The sequence below is a fragment of the Guillardia theta genome (genome assembly GCF_000315625.1).
Source record: "Guillardia theta CCMP2712 unplaced genomic scaffold GUITHscaffold_37, whole genome shotgun sequence".
In the NCBI taxonomy this organism is placed as follows: Eukaryota; class Cryptophyceae; order Pyrenomonadales; family Geminigeraceae; genus Guillardia; species Guillardia theta.
In genome coordinates this window covers 90,837-112,504 of record NW_005434637.1, presented here as the reverse complement: position 1 = coordinate 112,504, position 21,668 = coordinate 90,837, and the positions used below count along the sequence as shown (strand labels likewise).

Sequence of the window (21,668 nt, the reverse complement as noted above, 5' to 3'; positions counted from 1 at the left end):
AGGGGGGGGGGGGTGGCAATGAGGAAACACTCGGAAAGTTTGGAGCCGACCAGCCTTCAACGGGCAGGGAGTGCACTAAATAGCACCAACCTTTTCTGATGGCACGAGCTTCTGTGGCACTTGCATCCGTTTTTTGCACTTTCCTACGGACGATCTTCAACGCTCCTGTTGTCTCATCCTCCTTCAGTTCCTCTGGCTCCTCCATGCTCGATCAATCCGACGACAACGACGAATGCCAGATTTCTGCTATGAAGGAAGACTGAAACAACAAGGTCATCTGGCTACCAGTTCACCACAAGTCATTCCTAACTTAGAACATAATGTCCAATGTTACTTCTTACATGAGCAGCTTCCTCTTCCACCGCCTCGCACATTCACCCCTTGGGCAAACTCCGCTTCCTCTATCTGACCGGCTCAACTCATACCACATTCATCTTCTGGCTCCTCCCTGTGCATCAATTATCGATCCTGGTCGTTCTCCCCTGCCCTCCTCTCTCCTCCCTTCCCCTGCCCTTTCTGCTCCTGCCATATCACATGATCCTGACTGCGAAGTTTGCAAGTTCGGACCCACGTTTGTTGAGTTTGAAGTTGCTAAGTTCGATAGTTTGAAGACTTGGAGTTTGGTTCCTAAATTTATAACGCTTCCCGAAATATTTCAGGGAAGTTTGAAATATTCCAAGAGGATTTCAGAGATTACTCGAAATCTACAATTTTGTGGCGACAGTTCTGGGGGTGGGTGCTAGAAACGATTTTCTGAACAAGTTGGTGGTGGAAATAATGAGGAGGTAGGGGTATGTAAATCCAGACCAGGGAGGGTACTTTTTCCATGATAACCGTGACAAAAGGGTAGGTACTAAATCTGTAGACTGCTAGATCACGGGTACCATTGAAAGGTTGTGAAAATAGGGGTGGGGTAATCTCAATGGGGGTACAGGATGAATCAAGTAGGGGTGGTGAAAGGATGGAAAGAGTTATTAGTGTCATGAGGGGTGGTATTCCTCAATTTGATCAGAAGCATAGGGTGGGTGTTGCACTACCCCTGGATAACAGATCTAGGAATTACGGTTTACTAGGGTGGACTGATGGTCCCTACTACAAGCGTCAGGGAAAGCTAGGGGTAGGTTCGAGGGAGATAGACAGGGGTGGGGTGGATGATGCTTGGGTGATCGAGCGGCCTCCAAGCAAGAAAATGAGGGAAATAAGTGGAGCGAAGATGGTGCAGGAGGCGCAGGAGCAGGAGCAGCAGGAGCAGGAGCAGGAGCAGGGTTAGGAGCAGGATCATACATTGCAGAAGTACCAGAGAATGAAAGGACGAATATGGCATGAATGCTGAGGGAGCGAGATCGAAGTTCTGAACTCCTTTCTTTGATAACTTGAACAAAATAGTTTCGATTCGTCAGAGATATGAAGTAACTGCACGGTTGCGATGACAACTAGCAGAGTTTCGAATCATAAAAGAAATATGAGGAGAGATAAGTTGGTGTAAACCTTGTGCGGAGAGAAGTCGTGAAAAGTGTGCAAACGGAGTGAACAGCAGCTTGTATGTTTCAATGCTCTCTGACGCAGACATGGTAGATTAACCATATCAATCTGAGATTGCATGGTTGATTTGATTTGTAATTTAAGCCAGAATTTCATATCATTGCTGATCTCACGTCTTGATCTTACACATCTGCTCGCATTGACTCGTTGGCTGCAACTAGATGGCCGGTCAAAGTGGAAAGTCGCCGGAGAAGATCGCTGGGCAAGTCAGCAAGAAGGTGGAGAAGCTGTTGAAGGCAGCAGAAGCGGGGGATACGAATGCTCAGAACGATCTCGGTGACATCTACTACGACGGCACTGAAGGCGTCGAGAAGGACCTTCCCAGGGTAACTCGCCGCAAGCTCACTTTCTTGGGGGGATGCTGAGGGCCTTTTGCATCTGCTCTCCTCCTCCGTGCTGTCTTCTTCCCTTCATCTGCCCTTCTTTCTTCTTGCTCAGCTTCTGACATCTATCCATCCTTCCCCCTTGCTCCTCGTTCCTTCCCTCCCTTCAACGTACCGATGTTCGTCCCTTCCTCTATGTCTCCCTTCCTCACCCTCCTTCCTGTCTATGTCAGCTCTAACACTTGCTCCTAAGTCCTTCGAGTTGTTCATGAAGGCGGCGGAGAAGGGTCACCCCGCCGCTCTCTATAGCGTTGGCTGGGCGTTCTATGCTGGGGAAGGCGTCACGCAGAATCATCCACAAGCAGCCGAGTGGTTTGAAAAGGCGACAGAAGCAGGTGGAGGAGGAGAGGAACGAGACAGAAAGGAGAGGGCATGGGCAAGGAGGAGGTCAAGGGGTGAAAGAAGCAAGTGGGAGGAGGAGGGAGAGGCTAGGTGCTGACGCTGTTTGCTGTGTCGCCAGGCCATCCCAAGGCGATGAGGAACCTGGCGAAGATGCTCTTCTTTGGCTCGGAGGGAGTGACGCAGGACCGGAAGAGAGCTCACGAGCTGTGGGTGAAGGCAGCGGATCTCAACGACCCTGACGCGCAGGCGGTGCTGGGGAAGTTGTACATGGAGGGCATCGAGGGGATCATGGCGAGAAACCCGGAAAAGGCAGTCGACTACCTCAAGCGAGCTGCGCATCAGGGTGATGGCAACTCGATGCACCTGCTGGGCAAGTGCTACGAGAACGGGATGGGCGTCAAGAGCAGCAAGGAGGAGGCGGCCAAGTGGTACAGGCTGGCAGAGAGCAACGGGTTTGTGTCGGTGGACCAGCTGCATGCTCGCGGAGTTCATTTCTTCAAGGGCGAAGGCGTCCCTCAAAACCTCGGAGCTGCAGCCCAGTGCTTCCTCGCCGCCGCCTCCAACGGCCATGCTACCTCGGCCGGTACTTGATCGAAGGAAGGAGGAAGGCAGTATGATAAATGAGGAGGAGGAGGAGGAAGAGGAGGAGGAGAATGGGTAGCTGACGTTTTGCGTTCACAGCCAACATCGCTCGATTCTTCTACAACGGGATCGGAGTGGAGCAGGACTATCCCTCTGCCTACGAGTGGAGCGTGCGGGCTTGCAAGCTCGGGGACTCAGACGCTGCGCTGACGACGGGTCAGTGCCATGAGATGGGACATGGATGTGCTTGCGATCACGAGATGGCGATCCAATGGTACCTCTACTGCATCCGAGGAGCCTCCGACGATGAGCCACAGTGCAAGTACAGGGCCATGCACGCGCTTGGCAGGTGCTGGCCCCTCCCACCATCTCCTCCTCCTCGTCCTCCTCCACGTCCACATGCTCCTGCTCCTTCTCCTCCACCGTAATTCCTTCATGCTTGTCCCTGTGCTTTTTCCTCCTCCTTCCTCCTCATCTCTGTCGCCTCCTCCTCATCTGCGCCATTTCCGTCTCAAGGAGCTGCAGATGCTACTTCAAGGGTGGAAAACACGATCACGTTCACACGGGGGCTGAGCCAGACTACAAGAAAGCGGCTTACTGGTGCGCGAGGAGGAGAAAATGAGAAGAGGACAGAGAAGAGAAGGGAGGGAGGAAGATAGGGAAGGGATGAAGTTGAAGTGGAGAGGAGAGAAGACCAAGAGGAGAGGAGAGGAGAGGAGAAAGGTAACGATGCCGTAGGTGGCGGAGAGCTGCAGAAGAAGGAAACGTGAGAGACGCCATGAATCACCTCGGGGATCTTTACGCGCAGGGGTTGGGAGTGGAGAAGAACCTCGACAAGGCGCGAGAATGGTGGAAGAAGGCGGCAGACGCTGGGCATGCGGAAGCGAAGGAGGGGCTGCGATGGCTGAACGGCTACACGACGAAGGAGAAGGCGAAAGAATGGATCCCAACCATCGTTCTCTTCATCCTCCTCTTCCTCGTCTTCGTCTACTTCGCCTACAAGTGAGCTCCGCCCCCACCCCACCCCCCACCCCCAACTTCTTCTCCCCTATCTCGTTCTGGGTTACGCTCTCTTACCCATGTGCAGGTATCACGAGATGTCCCAGGAGTCTTGGTTCATCCGCAAGTGAGCCCTTCGTTTGCTCCTCCTCCTCCTCCTCCTCCTCCTCATCGCAATCATCTCATCTCCTTCTCTCCCTCCCTCCACCTTTCCTTAGTTCACTTCTCCCCTCCCTCCATCGTTCGTTAGTTCACTTCTCCCCTCCCTCCATCGTTCGTTAGTTCACTTCTCCCCTCCCTCCACCTTTCCTTAGTTCACTTCTCCCCTCCCTCCATCTTTCCTTAGTTCACTTCTCCCCTCCCTCCATCGTTCGTTAGTTCACTTCTCCCCTCCCTCCATCGTTCGTTAGTTCACTTCTCCCCTCCCTCCATCTTTCCTTAGTTCACTTCTCTCGTTTGTTCTCCCCACTCACGCCCTGCCCTCCAGCGACATGAACGATGACCCGACGAGCGCGAGCGCGCAGGGCGAGGCAAGCAACTCGACGGAGTGAGTCCTCTAGCCTTGTCCTGTACTTCTAGGAGGAGCGAGAGAGCTGGAGGACCCCAGCTTCTGTCCGATCTCTTCTCGTTCATGATAGACTTATAACATCACATGTCCTGCCTCCCGCTCTTCTCCTCATGTCTCCTCCTCCTCCTCCTCCACCACCACGAGCACGTATCCTCCGTAGGCGTTGTCCATGAGGAAAATAACCATGAACATATCGAAGCAGAGAGGAGAAGGAGGGGGGGGCGGGGGAGGAAAAAGGAGAGTAGAGAGGTAGGACAGTAGGAGAGGTACAGAGAGCAGGAAGAGAAAGGGGAGGAAAGCAAGTGGAAGGGAGCAGAGAACCAGGAAGGGGAGGAAGCAGAGGATGGCAGAGGGAGAAAGTAGAGGAGGAAGAGGAGTTAGCAGCTCACCGAGGGTTGGAAGTTTTGACACAGAGGGAGAGGAGGAGGAATGCCCAGAGAACCTGGTGAGAGCTCAACGCAAGTCTGTTGGCGAGCACAAGAGGTACCGTTGAGAGAAGGAAGGAGCCCCAAGTTGCCTTGATATCGTTGACAACTCCTTGACATAAGGGTCTGAAAGTGAAGCGCTCAAACGAAAAGAACTTGGAAAGTTACAAATGCTCTCTCCTCTCCTCTGCTCTGCTCTCCTCTCCTCTCCTCTCCTCTGCTCTGCTCTCCTCTGCTCTGCTCTGCTCTCCTCTCCTCTGCTCTGCTCTGCTCTGCTCTGCTCTGCTCTCCTCTGCTCTCCTCTGCTCTGCTCTGCTCTGCTCTCCTCTCCTCTCCTCTCCTCTCCTCTCCTCTGCTCTCCTCTCCTCTCCTCTCCTTCTCACCTCCTGACGCCCTCGTAGTATTCATTCACAATGTCACAAGAGCCTGAGATTCGAAGTGAGACACGAGCAGGAGGGAGAGGTCAAAGAGATGAATGAAAAGCGGGCTTGCAGAATGAAGGGAGGGAGGGGGGGAGGGAGGGGGGGAGATGGATGGAGGAGGAGAAAATAGAAGAGGGAGCAGGGGGATGGGAAGACCTGCTTCTAAAAGGGACTGCCGCATCCTCATTGTCGATTCGTCGGCGATGAGCATCAAACTGAAGAAAAGAATGAGACAAACAGAGAAGTCGAGGCAAGGAAGTGCAATGCAAGAGAGGAGGGATAGTAGAGGTGTGAGAGGAGGACAAACAAAGTAAGACTGGTGAAAGAGAAACAATGCCAACATCACACCTCGAAATGTTGCTCTTCGTCTCCTCCGAAACATTCTTCAAGGAAATTTCAGCATAGCCGGCAACAACAGCAAGGGAAGTACAATGAGCTGATTGGAGACCAGAAGAAGATGAGAAGAAGTTTCAAAGAGAGACTTGTAAACAAATGTGAGCTGTCTGTTATGACGTCAGGACTTGTCTCAACTTGAAGAAATTGCTCACCTTGTGTACATTGACATGTCTGACGGGCATGCAGGGAAGCTGCCAGAAGGACAGGGCCCTGGGTCATAGTGAGATGGAGAGTGACGACGGAAAGGAGAGTGTGATGGAAATGCAGACTGAAGGTGTGGAAGCAAGAGGAAAGAGGAAGAGGAAGAGGAAGAGGAAGAAGAAGAGGAAGAAGAAGAGGAAGAGGAAGAGGAAGAGGAAGAGGAAGAGGAAGAGGAAGAGGGAGAGGGAGAGGGAGAGGGAGAGGGAGAGGGAAGGGTTGAGATGAGGAAAGGCTTGTTGAACTACCTGCACCGAAAGAATAGTTCTTGACGTTGAGCTGTGATATGATGTGGTGAAGATATTCTGCAATCTTGTATCGATCAGTGCCAAGAAGCCTGAAAGAAAATCTTTCAAAACATATACACGGAGACTACGGTATTACACCTGTACAGATCGAGAGGGGTCAGGGTATCCGAAGAATTCCTCAAGTTCATCCTCGACTCAAATTCTGCTGTAGAAGTTCCCCAAACACTCCACAACTAGAAGAAACAACATCAGCATGTTGAGATTGAGATTGTTTCTATGTGAAAGAGTGCAAGCAATGTCAAAGATGAGACTCAAATCTGTTGATGCCCGTCACTCACTTTGCCATCTGGAAAGATGAGGCAATCTTCGACAAATTTGCTTGCTGCAGATCTTTTATCGTCTCCTTTCAAATTGGATTTGGAATGTGCCAAGACAAGTCTTCTGTTGAAAGTCATCATTATTCTATCGACAACTCATCCATGATCTGTTTCTTAACCCCATTCCTCCCTCTCCTCTTCCTCCTTCACATCTCCATCATCTCACCTCATCGTCTGATGCAAAGAACCTCCCATATCGAGCAAAGCAAGCAAGGCAGAAGCGCTACCTCCCGTGGTTGGGATGATGGTACACCTTGAGGCGAAATGAGCCATGGCAATGGACTGAAGCAAAACCATGCAAACAAAGCGAGGAGAGCAGAGCAAAGCAAAGCAGAGGAGAAGAAAGGAAAGGAAAAAGGAGGAGAGGAAACAGAGGAGAAGAGAAAAGGAGAGGAGAGGAGAGGAGAATGAGCAAGAGAAACTTCGATCGTACAAGTCGTTGAGAGGAAGTGTCGCAATGGAGAGCATGGCGAAAGACGGGGCTGCTCAGCGACGAAATATGAGCGAGAGAACACAACCCAGAGGGGGAGACGGAGAACAAGAAGGAGAGAGAGGAGACGGGAGGCAGGACGAGGTTTCAACTTCACCGGTAAGGAGAACGGTAGATGCAAGTCCCATCCCAAAGGCGATCCAAAGAAGTTTCCGCTCGCTGCCTGCTAGGAGGCGATGAAGGAGGAGGCCAGGAGACTTGTTGTCTTCCTCCTCCTGTTCCAGCTCGCTGATCATGTCGCCCTGGATAGTTGTCCATTCCAACGTTGAGCTTTGAGCGTTCTTGCGACATGTCTCGACGACGATGATGAAAAAAGTAGCAACGATAGCTGGAAACCAAAACAATATGTCGAGCATGATAACCTACAGAATCAGTATCAGCATGTCTTGTCGCCTCGAATCACGGCTGTTTTACTTGTGTGTCATAGGCTTTCAAAGTCGCGCTCGCATTCTCAACGGAAAGATTGACAGGAAGGAGAGACTCGTGCACTGACTGAATCGTTGATCTGCAAAGTTGCAAGGATGACAGTGAGCGATGCGAGCGAGCAGAGAAAAAACATTCTACTTCACCTGTATTGATCAAAGTAAGTCCTGGCCGCATCTGCAATCTGCGCACGTGACGTCAGTCGAAGCAAGCTGGAACAGATGGTAGAGACTGACTTGCTCTGGGGGGTAAGTGATGTTGAGGAAGTCAAGATCTTCTTGGTCCGGCATTGAGTCCTGCGCAACTCCCGTCACCTTCACCTCGGAGGTGTCGAGAGAAATTACGATCAGGTTGTCAACAGCACTCAGGAGATCTTTACAAACTCGACAGCAAGGGCATGCGATCAGCGACCCGTTGAGGAGATCTCGGCATGCCGGGTTTTCATGCGCGTTTAACAGCGTACTTGGGACGCCCACGTCATGTTCCCCTAGAGGATTCTGTGTTGTGAATGTACACAGGTTGGTTTTGTACAAGTCTGTCATGTTGCTATTGTTTTGCAAGGAAGAATCAATAGCAATAGCGAGTCAGCCGTCGACACCAGCACATTGTAAAATCTTACGGAAAGCAGTCCTGTGCTCCTTTGGAACATCCCTCGACAAGAACTTGCAGCTCAACAATCATCTAGTCTCTTGTCAAACGACCATCCACAGGGAGTTTACATCACCTTCTGCAGATCTCTCCCTGCCTCCATCGTCATGTTCACCAGATTTTTCAGTCGATGATGCTCGCCAATCCGCCCGCTGCCGTCATCGAGCAAGTCGTTCTTGTTCAATAGGAAGATGCTTCTTTCCATCGTGCATGTCGAAATTGACATCTCCGCTCTTGAAGAGAATGTTTGAGGAAGGTTCGTAGCCGACTGAACTCCCTGCCATGAACAAGAATGTTGTCATAATATCGTTGGCGCAAAGATCGTCATGTAATTTTGCCCCAGCACACAGTTTCAACCAAAACAACGGGAGGCATCATTTTGATCACAGCAATCAAGATCATCAAAACTCTGATAGTGAATCTCTCACCTTGAGAAATGAAAAAAGGTCAGAAAATCCCCCGTAAACAAAAACCAATCCGAAGAGTGAAATGAGAGCGATGAGAGTTGAAAGCGCAAGGATGGTATGCGACATCAAACGGCGGCCACCAGCGGACGTCTCGACATTGTTCGAACTTAGCTCATACGAGTAATCTTCCATTCCTATCGATTTCCATGCAGCGAGTTACAAGCCTTGTTAAGCGCAAGCAAGAAGCACGAGAGAACACCTTTACAAACCCTTGATCCAAACAGACAGTAGAAGCACGACCCCACGCTCAAGATAACCACCCAGACCTTAAGGGGAGTTAGGAGGGGTGCATGCGGTAAGCAACTGGGGAAACTCACAAGGCCGAAGACGAGGAGAGACTCGATCAAGTAGACATAACGACAGGATGACGAGGACGGCGAACATTCTCCCTGCCACCTCAAGTCAAGCCAGCCATGACAGCACTCACTGCTCACCTCGATTACATCACAGTCGGGCATCCCTGCCCATCGGAGAAGGAAAATTCAACATCTCAATGAGATCGAACAAGTCAAACACAAACCATTGGGCTTCAGTACATAACATGAGTTCACATATGGAAAAATTTGGCCATCTTGCATAGGCATTGTCAAAGCCCGACTTAAACAACAATACGAGATCACCAATCAGAGCATGCAGGAATGGTTGTGGTCCTGTCGATTGATTGAAACCGCAATGAGATGTAATCTCACCCAAAATCGGGTCTGTGAACTGCAACCAGGCACAAGTCAACGAGTAGTCGTGAGAAATGCTGCTTTTTTCCCACCATGTCCACAAACCCATCGCTGATTGGGTTAGCGCTTATTGAACCAACGAATAGAAGTATGACGATTTTTTTCATTATCCACAAGACAGAACCAGGAGAATGTTGAGAGAAGTGTTAAGTCATCAAGACTTGTGATTCAAATTCATCGTTTGTAATGCGATGGAATGGTCCCGAAAGAATGTCAGCTTCACATGAATATTTCAGACTGTTGGATCGACCATGCTCCTTCAATAGCAGACTGGTACTCCAATCATGGTTCCCTGGAACGAAGAATGGTCAGTTGATGCAACCTTGTGCGAGAACCAGGGACCAGGTAAGATGGGTTTGCTCCAACATCAGACATTAAATAAGACTAGAGCAAGAGCAACCTCTCCTCCTAGAGCTCTTCCTTTCTACACGTCTCTGATCTTCTTCATACCAATACATCTCTTCGCCTTCTTTCTCCTCTCGCTCGCTCCTCCTTCTCGCCTCCTGGCCAACTTTGTTGCCATAACGAACTTGTTATTGCGATCCCATAAGTCTAAAGGGGTAGGACCCCGATGTTGGGGACACTCGAATTTGAGGGGGTAGGGTAGTAATTAAGAGGGGTGATAAGTCAGGGGGTACAGGAAGAACCTCCTTGCGAACTGAGAAATTTGTTTCTCAGGTACGGGTGATAAAACAAAAAGTGAAATACGATACCACCGGTGCTTCGATTGAGCGGTAAATTAAAACCCCTAGTTAGTGATGGATGGGGGTGGGGTAATTTCACCACAGAAGTAAGGGTAGGGGGTACCCCTTCGGGGTGATTCCGCAACATGGGGCGCAGGCGAAACGAGGCGGAGTGATGCAATGAAGTGAAGGAGAGAGAAGAAGAGAGAAGAAGAGAGGAGAAGAGAGAGAGGAAAGGCAAATTCCAGAGTTTCGAACAGGGCTGGACGGAATCTGCACACGACGGTGCAAGAGCAACATGGTAGAGGCGAATGGGTCAGAGACAAAGACGAGACCAAAAAGTCACGTATGGAGTATATCAAGGGCGTGGAGATGGATTGCAATGATAGTCCTGACGATTATGAACTCAAAGTCGAATGGTAAGCACTGATATTCGCTTTGTTTTCACATGCCTGATCTTTTCAGTTCAGGATACAGCGTTTCACTTGCGCAGTTCAGGAAGAAGACAACTTGGTTAGGAGAGAACGAGCAACATCATCGCTGCAGACGGCATCTTCGAGTTATGTCACGATCTGAAATGATCCATAGGACAGGGGACAGCGGGTGGAATGACGAGCTAAGGAATCGGATCAGGCAAGTTGAAGCTCACCATGTAGCGATGCCTCCGAGCGCGCTCTCTCCCCAGGAATCTATCACGCACATCCTCGATGCGCTCAGGCATAATGATCATCCGCTGGCGGATACCGGCGCCTCCATGCTGCTCAAGATGTCGACCGATCGCTTCAAGCTGCAGCTGCGGTGGATGGTGGGAACGGCGTCTGCGTCGGCGCTCTCCGGGGTGTTTCGGAACCCATCATCTCAGTTTCACCTGCTCATGTGCGACTATGAGCACAGCTTTCCCTCAGACGCCTACTTCATCGATGAAGACCGCGTCTTCCTCGAGGTACAGCTCGACTCCTGCACGGCTGCGGGACAAGCCTGGTCAGGGATGCTTGCCAAGCTTGGCTGGGAGCTGAAGCGAGCTCCGGACGGGCGCTGGCTGACCGACTTTGTGATATGGCATGACTTCCGCGATGAGTTTCGTCCGGGCATCGGGCAAGAGGAATGGCCTCGCATCTGCGGGTGACGCGAAGGCTATTGACGCGAAGGCTATTGACGCGAAGGCTATTGACGCGAAGGCTATTGACGCGAAGGCTATTGAGGCTATTGAATGGCGGCAGGTGCAGGTGAGAAAGAATAAACGTTCATCCATCCCTCAACACATATCAAGCCAGCAACAACTCCCGGCGCCCCTTCAGTGTTCCTTCCAATGCCGCCAATCGGTCCTCTCGTGACCTCGTCGACTCTCGTCTCCAGGACTCACCCGAGTAGCGCTGAGTGTCGGAGTAGCCAAGGGATGTGCCCCTCGTGCTCTCTATTGCACCGCTACGGCATGCTGTCGCTCTTCCTTCCTCCATGCCGCACTCCCTCTGCGGCTCTATCGTCTGATACTGGACATGAGCACCCTGATCGTTTGACAGGAGCGGAGTCACTTCAGGTAGTCGCCTGCCGGCAATTCAGTTCCCAGTCGCCATTGCGAGGCTGCGACTCACTCCTTGCGGGCACTTGACGAGCCTTTGAAGAATCTTACAAGCAGAAGAATGAATTTGAAGAGCGAGAGAGTGGCGAAAAGAATGAAGAGAATGCTAGATATGGCAACTGCATACATGTTATCCAACTCGTATAGAACTCGATTCCTTGGTGTTTCTCACCAAGGAGTTCTTGGAGAATTTTGAGACTCTCCCATGGAGTAGCGTTGACAACAAATGCAAGTAAAAGACAAAATGACATCTGCAGAAAGGTAATAAGAAGTGGCCATAGTCTCAGGTCAAAAAGAGCGTGATTTCACCGAAACGATCAAACTTGATAAATCTTCGGAAGTTTCATTGTAGAACAGGAGATGGTGCCAAGATCGGTGCCCTCCCTGATGAATGTCACTCGTGGCTGTCTGATTCTGTTTGCACATCATCAATTCGTTCTCAAGAGCATTCTACAAAATCATTGTTAGCGTTTCATCTTTGTTAACTCGCACTGCACTTTTTCAGCTGCTTGGGTAGCAATGATGCTTTCTTTTTCTTTGATCTTCCTTTGCAGTGTTTCGAAGTTGGTCTTGAGAGAGCAAGAGCAACGCAGAGCAGTGTGAGCATAAGCGGAAAGTCAAAATTCACAGCACCTTGTTGCATTCTTGCTTCTTGAGCTCCATGATCTCCTCCTTCTTGTCGTAGAGCTGCTCCCTCAAAATTCTTGTACCGATTGTCATGAGCAAGAAAACGAAGACAAGGTACCTGACCGTCTCTCTTCTTCGATCTGGTCTTTGGTCCTTCTTAAGAATAAGATTTCATCGGACCATGCCTTGAGCTGATCAAATGATCAATCCACAAGCAGCGGTGCAAGGAATGCGATACCTGTCGCGCAGTCTCTTCGGCAGCAACATCGTTCAGTCTCAGGTTTTGGAGAGCATTGACTCGTTTCATCAGGATACTTTCACTCTCCTGGAGCATCTTGATCTCTCGATGGGCAGAGAGCAGGTCTTCCTCGACGTGATTTATCTTTCGCGCCGCTTTCTCGAGGTTCTCTGAACCACTTTGTTCCAACGTCGTCGTGACTTGTAGCTGCTTGGCGATCTCAGCTCGCAGATCCTCATTAATGCCCTGCTCTGTTCGCAGCTTGTGCAGGGCCTGCTCTGCTCGTTTCTCATGTAAATCTGCCCGTTCACTTTCTTTTTGCAACTTCTTGTAGCACTGTTCAAGTTCAACGTTCGATTGCTGCAGCAGCTGCATGGTCTCCGATTCCGAATGTTTCAAGACCAATTTTGCTTCAATCAGCTCTGCTTTAGTCTTTCTTTCGCTTGCTCGAACACTTTCAAGCTCCTTCTTCAAATGTTTGATCTCATCCGTCGTGCGCAACATTTCGCGAGACTTCTCAGCATTCGCACCAAGGTAATGGTCGGGGAACTTGAGGGCCTCGTCCTTGCTCAAGATGTGATTGGTGACCCACGCTTCCTTTGCTACATTGTGAGCCACCAGAAGCTCGGAAAGCTCCTTTAGCTGACGATGCAAATCGACCTGATCTTGCCGCTCACCAAGGCAGTGGTCTGCTAACTCAGACATCTTCCGTTGCAACTCAAGGCTATCAGCGCTCTGCCTTGTCAACTGACACACCTCAGTCAGTCATGGCTCGATGTCAACATTTATCAGGTCCTCACATCAAACTTGACCCGCTCTTGGTTGCGCTTTCTTTCCATGCCGAGAAAATCGTATGTACTCCCGCTGTTGATTCTTGATCTTTTCTCGATGGTAACTTCCACCTACAGGATGAGGACTGATGAGCTTGCAAGCTTTCCTCCACGTTATCTGTCACTCACCATAGTTCCTGGGAATTTGTTTTGACTCAGAGCACGAGGTGCAGTACGATCGTCGACCTGGAGGGAAACACTCTCAGCATCTCGGAAAACCGGCATGCATGCTCCCTCACCGGCATCCCATCAACCGCTATCACAGCATCCCCTGCCTCGATCCTCACATCGTCTCGGCAGGCCAGATGCGCTGGACTCCCTGCCACGACCCTCATGATCTTGGATCCCTACCCAGCATTTCGGTCAGCCATCATCTCAGCAGCAGCACATGACCTCGCGCACCTCAAGCACGATGCCCACCATTGCCAGCTCATCCTGCAAAACCGCTGACCCCCCTGTACCCTGCATGCCAGAGAGAGACGCGCGTCCTATCGACATGGTCGCGCGGCCAAACGCCTCCGCCGCCATGAAAGCTATTTCCGGGTAGGGCCAGCACGTAACGGATATCGCCAACCGTTATCTATTGGTTTCATAAACTGATCCGGCTTCAGGGCCCGCGAGTGATGGAACGTCTCAGGTGGCAAACGCATCCGGTCCAGGATCTTTCGTCAGCTCAAAGCCTTCCTCTCCTTCGCTGCCATTTGTTTTAGGCCCGGACCGTACAGCAGCGGCCCGGCCTAACAGTGTTCGACAAGTTTTGACTTAACTTTGAAAACTTGAGGCTTCTTGCCTCTCCTCAGGATTGCCCTCGTACTGATTCAAGTTTTGACTTAACTTTGAGTAAAGAAGAGATCGAGTACGGTGGAGTCCGGCAGGCCGGCCCGGTGCCAGGCAGTCCGGTCGTTGCCGCGCCGAGTGTGATCTCGCCGGACTCGGGGACTGCGGCCCGCAGTCCAGTGGCATGCCAGTGGCATGGGCCATGCCACTGGCATGGACCGTCAGGGGCAAGCCTCCTCCGAGGCTCGACAATGATTTTTAAAAGCCCGGAGTCAGTGAATGAGCCTCGGAGCGTTTGACCACCCGGGTTGCCAAGTTGGGAGGACCGACATGACGGATGACCAGACTTCACTTTGTCATGAGTGATCAGCCTTAAGCATTCAAGCTCAGCCTACGGTACTCGGTATCTACCAGTTTAAGGCCTCACAAGCTCTCTATAGCTTCTGTAACCATCCCTGAGAGCTCGTTGATGAAATTCCTTCCCGTCAGGTGCCTGTAAAGTTGCTGCTGACTCTGCCTGGCCACGTTTCTCCGTCGAATCTCTTCAGACCTTCTCTTCGCATCCTCATCGGCCGAATCGCCGGAGTCGACAAACACCTGCATGCAGTAGGTGAGATGGAGGAGGTAGAGGGACGCAGCAAGAGCACGTAGTCGGATCCCTCTGATGAAGACTCGTTCGGACAGCTAGAAATCACAATCAGCTCCAACAACGAAGAGCTAGCAAGAGGGTGTTGTTCACCTCAGGAGATTCACATTCGCAACTGTCTCGCTCCCCCCCCATGCCCCCTTTCGCCTCACCGTGACCTCCACCAGCCTCTTGGACCCAGCGATCATCTCCGCCATCCTCCTCAGCCGTGTGGCGGCCGCTGAGATGTTGCCCGGGACTTTCTGTCGATCGATCATAACGACTTCGTCGCCGATCAGCAGGAGCTCGCTCTGCTCCGCCGGCCCTCCGTACTTAAACTTTCGGATCCTCGTGACACCGTCCAGAGCTCCAATCTCCACCGTCATCCCCAGGGATTCAAACTCGATCAGCTCGTTAGCAGGCAACCGATGTGATTCTTCCTTCTTGCTCGCCTTGCTCTCCCTCTTGCCGCTGCTCTGACGTCGCACGCTCGAGGGCTTCTCTTGCCAATCGCTCCCTCCTCCTGAGGACTCTTCGCTCGGGTTGTCCTCGTCCGGTCGCAGCTGTTCGATGTTGGCATAGGCGAGAGCTCTTTGCCTCCTCAAGGTGAGCTGGAAGAGATCAGCTCAGAGCACGAACTACCGTCCCTTCCTCACCTGGATCATTCTCGCGCTCCGATCCAGCCCTGCTGGCCATCTCAAGAGATCTGCAACGACTTCAAGACGAGCGTCGGACACCTGCTGTGTGCCGATCTCCACGAGCTCATCGAATTTCTGCTCACTATACATCAGAAACATGCAAACATCCTCCACCTCCCTCGTCCCTTCCTCCTGCTTCCTCGTCTAATCTCTCTCGCCTTTTTGCCGCCTTTCTTTTGCTACCTCCTCCTTGTTCTACTTCTTTGCCCGCCTCTCCACCGCCCTCCTCGCGATATCACATGGATCAGCATCGACTTGGCCGCAGCGCTTCCCTTGGCCACCGACAGGATTTGAAGAGGAGCCCCCTCGTCTACTCGCCCTACAGTCAACCCGATGCTGCCCTCCGTGATGGTGCTAGTCGCTCCCCTCCCGCCTTCGCCTCCTGCTGCTGCTCTTACAGGTGAACTTGCAGGCATCACACATGACGCACCCTCGTCTTGTCTCTGCTTGCGCAAATCACTCCCTGCTCTTGTAGCTGCAGGAGAATTCGTCTCGACATGACGTGGGGGGGCAGCAGAATCTTCGCTGGGAGACAGCTGGAAGCTCAGGGTAGCAGGAGGGTTCAACGCCTTCCTCAAGATGTTCTCCACATGTCTTCTTATCTCTGCGTCCACCGCGTCTCTGATCGGCATGGGGACATTTGCCCAGCTCACTTGTGTGCCCGAGGTGTATACGTCAACCTTGGGGTCGCGGAGGAAGCGAACGATGAGGCAGGAATGAGTATCGTTGAGGAAGGAAGCTTGCAGCTCTCCATGTACCCCCACACTGATCGAGACGTTGCACTGAAAGGACATTCCCAGACGCCTCCCCGTCAACTCAACGTCGCAAGTGACCTCACGAGAAAGCAAGTCAGCACTACTGAGGGCAAACATCCTCAGTTCCACCTGCCGGGGCTCCCACCTAAGATAGCAAGTGCTGCTTCCGCCTCTGACTTCCGTCAGAGTTAGCTCGGGTACAAGCTTCCAGTCGCTGGGAAATTTGAGCCGAAGGATTTTGGCCTTTGAGACCTGGAACACTCCAGTCATGGTGTGGGAAAGGAGATCATGGCGCACCTTTCCGTCCTTGTTCTTTTTGATGGCCTGACGAAGCTTCTCCTCCAACCTGACTCCATCACGTGAGACCTCCTTCCCTGTCTCAGTAGAGAAGAGCCGCACCTCTGCCTCTGCTCCTCTTGCCTTGAGCTGTCGAAAATCGTAGCGAACAAGAACTGCTGAAGGCAATGAATCCAAGCAGTCTGGTTCTTCTCAAGAGCAGCGATCTTGGATTTCAACAGTCTGATCTCTTCATCCTTTGCAGATTCAGTCTCTCCTCTGATCAAGTCGGACGCTCCGCTCACGGTCGGGCTCTTTCTGAGAGCCCCAGCAGGGAGGGTTGCGCTTTGGAGGAACTTGGCTTGCACGGCCCGCACTGGTTGGGAGCTTTCAAGTTGCGGTTCTTGTTCCGACATGAGATCTCGTCGCTGGCTCTGCTGCAAGAATGTTTCTTCTATGAGGGCTTCCAACTTTCGAGAATCTTTTGCCGATGAGTCAAGATCACGAAACCTCTCATCGATAAGGAAAGCTAACAGGTGTTTGCTCCTGGCAGAGCGCATGGCTGTCAGCATGTTCCAAGTAAGGTGATGGAGAGGTTACTTCTTAGCATGGTCAGAGGAGAGCAAAGAATGGATGTAACCGAAGTAGCGAACAAGACGCTTGTTGAGATGCCTGCTCCTCAATCAGACACAAGATAAGAAACCCTTTGCTACACCCGTGAGAGTTAGCGCTGAAGAACTTTTTTCCAGGGAGATGAGGCAGGGACAATCTCGCTGCTTCATCCGTACACCCCTCCTCTAGCAGTTGATGAAGACTCTCAAAATCCTACAAAGAGTCAACATCCTCACCTACGGCAGTAGATAGAACATACCTCACGAGCTTTCTTGATCACTACCTCTCCGCTCTCCTCCCCCGTCCTTTGCACGAACGTGACAGAGAAGATGAAGGTCGGAGACAAACACTTGGAGGACGCTGGCAAGCTTTGATCGCGAGATTGCACCCATCCATTGGAGTGAACAACGTCTCCTTCTCCAGCTCTCGTGTACCCCAGCGCTCGCACCTGCACAGCACACGCAAGGAGTTGGTCAACACGTCGAAGAGCACACCTCATGCGTGTACCTTCAACCTTGAAATTACTTCAGTGATATCCATCGATGTTCAATAAGTCATGCTGAATTCCTCATCATCTGCAGACCCTCCCTGTGAGATTCATTTCGTCAGTTCCGGTCGGGCCCACTTGTCAGGCCTGTCATGATCTTTTATTCAGAACACTCTCCGCACAATCACTTGCTTCAACTAGCTGTTTCGTCTCCTACTATTCTTCTTCTTCTTCTTCTTCTCTCTCTCCTTCTCCTTCTCCTTCTCTTCCACCACTCATGTTTCTGGGTTGCCTTTCATGACATTCCTTCAACAAACAGTTACAGTGGCGGTTATAGCGGCCTTGACAATCCGGCGATCAGTTTCCGAGTTCAACTCAGTTAGTCCTCTATAGAGGCACCCGGGACCACGACACTGGTGACTCATCAGTCAAGTGAAGGTATCAGTTAAGTTTGGGGGACAGCAGTCGGCAGGATGACTAGTAGGTTTGGTTCTCGCTGTCTTTTCTCTTCTCGAGTCTCGCCGTTTGGCCTGTGCGACAGTGTCAGGGTCAAGCCTCCTCGACTCTCCTGATTGTCCTCGTACTGATTTTTAACTTAACTTTGAGTAAACTCATCAGTCGGACAATCATCCCGCAGGCCCGTGAGTAGCCCGGGCTGAGTATCGAAAGTCGGACCGTTCGACACCGTCCGATAGACAAGGAGCATGGCCTACTTCGCCCTTGGGTGTACGGTCACGGAGATGTTCTGCACGATGGACCTGCACTCGGGGACCAACGGTCGGCCGAGTGGCTCTGCATGCACTGGATGATCTGCTCGAACTTATCCATGTCCAGCACCCTGAAGGTGCAGAACATGAAGTCATGGCTGCAAACCATCTTCGGATCGTGGGGATCGGGTTCAAGGAGTGACCCCACACCATGGCTCAGACTGATGGACTACCGCCTTGCATCACTCTATCCTCTCCCTCTTGAGCTTCTTCCTCTTTCTCCATCGCGCATCGTATACCATGTGTCCCTCTCCCTTCCTTCCTCTTCCTCGCTGTCACTCCCTCGCTGTACCTGGCGCTGTCTCCTCTCCTCTCCTCGCTGACAGCACCCCTGTCTTCTCCTCTCGCGAGGGAGAGGAGAAGTCAACCTGGCCGACCTCTCGCACGGTTGCGGCCCTCCTCCCCGGAGAGTCATGGATGCCTGCCCTGGCCTCTTCGGGCAGCTCTAGGCCGGTGGCGACCTGCATCAGGACAAGATGCTCATGAGCAAGGACGAGGATTCTCGCTCACAGCCCTCCTCTTCTCTCCCGAGGAGGGCTGTGAGCGAGGAGCTCGAGAGGGAGGGAGGCGGCAGGGAGGCGGCAGAGCAAGCCGGAGAAGTGTAGGAACAGTGAGCGAGGTAATGGAAGCATTCATTCAACGCTTCGACTGTTTGGTTCGGCTCAACTCCACGACTTCGATCAAGTTGGTCCAGCCATCATTGAACGATCAATGCTGCTGCTGTAAGAGGAGGAAGGGGAGGGAGGGGAGGGAGGGGAGGGAGGGGGGGGAGGGGAGGGAGACGGGAGGGAGGGGAGGGAGGGGAGGGAGGGGAGGGAGACGGGAGGAGCTTCCTTCAAGGTATGTGTCGGGATAATATTCGAGACCTACCCCTCAACTAAGGTCCCTACCCCCAATTACTTTCGTCTTTGCGCTTTAATACACCCCCTTCATCGTGTACCCCTTGATTTTATCCACCTGTTGCATGCTCCCAACCTGGTCAATCAGCTACCGGTACTTGAGACTTGACAGATGTGGGTAAACGTGGAGATTTACCCTGTACCCACCTATTGTCTTCACCAGATGTGTACCACCCTACCCTGCCAAAATACAATTTCAGTACCCCCCTCACCCAGATACCCTACCTACATGTTCTCTTTGATCTCCCCATCATCTCCACCATTCCGTCCCGAGTCCTCCTGCTCCTCTTGCCCTCCATCCCTCCATCCCTCCCACCCAACCCACCCCCACCTCATCTCAATCTCCTCCTCCTGCTCCCGCTCCTGCTCCTGCTCCTGCTCCTCCTCCTGCTCCTCCTCCTCCTGCTCCTTCTCCTCCTTCTCCTGCTCCTTCTCCTGCTCCTGTTCCTGCTCCTGTTCCTGCTCCTGTTCCCTGCTCCTGTTCCTGTTCCTGCTCCTCCTGAATCTTCTCCTGCTCCTTCTCCTGCTCCTGCTCCTTCTCCTGCTCCTGCTCCTTCTCCTGCTCCTGCTGCTCCTGCTGCTCCTCCTCCTGCTCCTTCTCCTGCTCCTGCTCGTCCTGCTCGTCCTGCTCCCTCTCCTCCTCCTCCTCCTGCTCCTTCTCCTGCTCCTTCTGCTCCTGCTCCTGCTCCTACTCCTCCTGCTCCTGATCCTCCTCCACTTGCCCAACATCACCTCAAATCTTGCTTTGCCTGCACCATCATCACTGCCACGACAACGACAGTAACAACATCCATCCATCCATCCATTCACCCATCCGTTATCGTCTTCATTGTAGTCGTCGTGTCGTCTTCTTTGTAGCCGGTTGTCATCCCCAAAATTGTCATCCCCGACATAATCACCATCAACGTCGTCGACAACACTGAGTGATTTCTTTCTTCACAGATGTTGTTTCCGGCTTCTTGTCGGCGCTTGTGGAGGCTTCGACTAGCTGCTGAGTCAGCTGCTAAGAGACGAAGGCAAGATATCACGTTATTTAATCACAATGGAGGGATCAGGAAGCCAAGTCACTATTGCTCGTTGCTCCAAGAGTCAGCCCACCCAAGGCGATACTCCACCACACACAAGCATTCTTCGAAGCAGATGCAGCAAGCGGACTGCTCTGAAACAATGATGAACGTGCAAGTCAGCTCAAGGGCGGAAAGTCCATCGACTTCTCCTCTGACAGACAGCTTCGGGCGGTTTCATGATTACCTTCGCATCTCTCTAACAGAGCGCTGCAACTTGCGGTGCAAATATTGCATGCCGGAGGAAGGAGTCCAGTTGTCTCCGTCTGAGAAGCTCCTGACGAGTGAGGAGATCTACAGACTTGCGTCTCTGTTTGTCAGAGAAGGTGTATCCAAGATTCGACTCACGGGAGGGGAGCCGATGGTGAGGAAAGGTTGCATGTTGTGTCTTTGTCGACTGAATCTCTGCCAAGGTGAGAAAAGACATTGTGGATGTGGTGGCTCGGCTGGGGAGCTTGAAGGAGAGGGGATTGGAGACGTTGGGTATGACATCCAACGGGATTACTCTAGGAAGACACTTGTTGGAGCTAGCTGAGGCAAAGAGACGTTTTCCTGCTCTTCACTTCTTACTTCCCTTCATTCATGCAGGGGGGATTGGATGCTGTGAATATCAGTCTTGACACGCTGATAGAACCGAAGTTTGAGCTGATCACGAGGAGAAGGTGATTGTCTTTCCATGAAGACGCGTGCTGAGTTAAGATGGTTGTCAAGGGGTTTTTCAAGAGTGTTGGAATGTATAGAACAAGCTGCCAATATGAAGGCTCAAGGAAGGTTGAGAAGTGTCAAAGGTAAGCTTGACTAGTTCCGCACGTGGTATGTTCTGATGCATTTCAAACAAGTGAATTGTGTAATGATGCGGGGCGTGAACGATGACGAAATTATCCCCTTCGTCGAGTTTGCAATGGTAAAATCGAGCACAAGGTTTTTGTTTGTTGATTTTTTGATGTAGAAAAAGAAACTGAATGTACGATTCATTGAGTATATGCCATTTGATGGTAATCGCTGGAGCGACAACAAGGTAACCAGCTGCAGAGCTTTTTGTTTTCGTGATCCTTTTCAAGTTTGTCAGCTACATGGAAATGCTCGATGTGATCAAGAAACGTTTTCCGTCATTTCATCGCAGAAGAGACGAAGACAAAGTAGATGAATGCTTTTCTTTCCCTCTTTCCCTCACTCTTGCAACGTCTTCGTGCTCCTCTGGGTCGGCTCTCATCCCCGTTGCTTCATCGTTGTCTCCTCTCGTCTCCTTTTCTCCCACCTGCAAAGTTTCAACTCTGCCTTGAACTCACGCGCCCACAGGCGAACGACACCTCGAAGGCCTGGAAGATTGAAGGAGAAGAGGTGAAGTCAGGAGGCATTGAGCAAGGAGGGGTGCGTGTATGACTTGGACTGACCGATGGTGGCAGGGAAGTGTAGGCTTCATTACCTCGATGTCGCAACATTTCTGCGGTTCCTGCAACCGTCTAAGAATTACTGCAGACGGGAGGTTGGTTCCTCCTCCTCCAGATAC

At 51.7% G+C, this 21,668-nt stretch overlaps 6 protein-coding genes across 6 annotated transcripts in view; 3 read left to right on the top strand and 3 right to left on the bottom strand.

Moving 5' to 3' along the window:
• Positions 1-1,703: 1,703 nt before the first annotated feature.
• On the top strand, positions 1,704-3,979 carry GUITHDRAFT_139250 (hypothetical protein; the record flags this gene model as incomplete). Its single annotated transcript, XM_005831882.1, has 7 exons — positions 1,704-1,868; positions 2,119-2,260; positions 2,386-2,850; positions 2,949-3,198; positions 3,375-3,449; positions 3,588-3,851; positions 3,937-3,979. 7 exons carry the CDS (start codon positions 1,704-1,706, stop codon positions 3,977-3,979), a joined length of 1,404 nt encoding a protein of 467 aa, XP_005831939.1.
• Positions 3,980-5,257: 1,278 nt separating this feature from the next.
• GUITHDRAFT_163387 (hypothetical protein) lies at positions 5,258-9,191 on the bottom strand (the record flags this gene model as incomplete). Its single annotated transcript, XM_005831881.1, has 18 exons — positions 8,945-9,191; positions 8,828-8,899; positions 8,710-8,776; positions 8,472-8,644; positions 8,120-8,320; positions 7,632-7,892; positions 7,542-7,579; positions 7,387-7,477; positions 7,070-7,334; positions 6,916-6,964; positions 6,649-6,735; positions 6,444-6,546; positions 6,244-6,338; positions 6,106-6,194; positions 5,812-5,850; positions 5,612-5,646; positions 5,420-5,478; positions 5,258-5,267 (listed from the first exon to the last, which is right to left on the bottom strand). The coding sequence occupies exons 1-18, from the start codon at positions 8,966-8,968 to the stop codon at positions 5,258-5,260; spliced, it is 1,758 nt and encodes a 585-aa protein (XP_005831938.1). The 5' UTR covers positions 8,969-9,191.
• A 1,310-nt stretch (positions 9,192-10,501) lies between these two features.
• Positions 10,502-11,050, top strand: GUITHDRAFT_71723 (hypothetical protein; the record flags this gene model as incomplete). The annotated part of the gene is made up of 1 exon (XM_005831880.1): positions 10,502-11,050. One exon carries the CDS (start codon positions 10,502-10,504, stop codon positions 11,048-11,050), a length of 549 nt encoding a protein of 182 aa, XP_005831937.1.
• Positions 11,051-11,967: 917 nt separating this feature from the next.
• On the bottom strand, positions 11,968-13,696 carry GUITHDRAFT_109000 (hypothetical protein; the record flags this gene model as incomplete). The annotated part of the gene is made up of 8 exons (XM_005831879.1): positions 11,968-12,072; positions 12,137-12,206; positions 12,254-12,321; positions 12,369-13,115; positions 13,169-13,270; positions 13,328-13,384; positions 13,438-13,545; positions 13,601-13,696. The coding sequence occupies 8 exons, from the start codon at positions 13,694-13,696 to the stop codon at positions 11,968-11,970; spliced, it is 1,353 nt and encodes a 450-aa protein (XP_005831936.1).
• A 702-nt stretch (positions 13,697-14,398) lies between these two features.
• On the bottom strand, positions 14,399-16,901 carry GUITHDRAFT_108999 (hypothetical protein; the record flags this gene model as incomplete). The annotated part of the gene is made up of 8 exons (XM_005831878.1): positions 14,399-14,572; positions 14,623-14,659; positions 14,715-15,211; positions 15,257-15,373; positions 15,538-16,156; positions 16,199-16,305; positions 16,351-16,399; positions 16,453-16,901. 8 exons carry the CDS (start codon positions 16,899-16,901, stop codon positions 14,399-14,401), a joined length of 2,049 nt encoding a protein of 682 aa, XP_005831935.1.
• A 3,363-nt stretch (positions 16,902-20,264) lies between these two features.
• The window catches only part of GUITHDRAFT_71629 (hypothetical protein), a gene marked incomplete at both ends in the record, with an annotated part of 2,118 nt that continues 714 nt past the window's right edge, over positions 20,265-21,668 (top strand). Inside the window, 9 exons of the mRNA XM_005831877.1 lie at positions 20,265-20,522; positions 20,572-20,678; positions 20,701-20,820; positions 20,870-20,937; positions 20,998-21,062; positions 21,108-21,176; positions 21,220-21,297; positions 21,458-21,499; positions 21,565-21,644. Of these exons, the coding sequence (XP_005831934.1) occupies positions 20,265-20,522; positions 20,572-20,678; positions 20,701-20,820; positions 20,870-20,937; positions 20,998-21,062; positions 21,108-21,176; positions 21,220-21,297; positions 21,458-21,499; positions 21,565-21,644 (887 nt within the window). The remainder of the gene's footprint in view (positions 20,523-20,571; positions 20,679-20,700; positions 20,821-20,869; positions 20,938-20,997; positions 21,063-21,107; positions 21,177-21,219; positions 21,298-21,457; positions 21,500-21,564; positions 21,645-21,668) is intronic.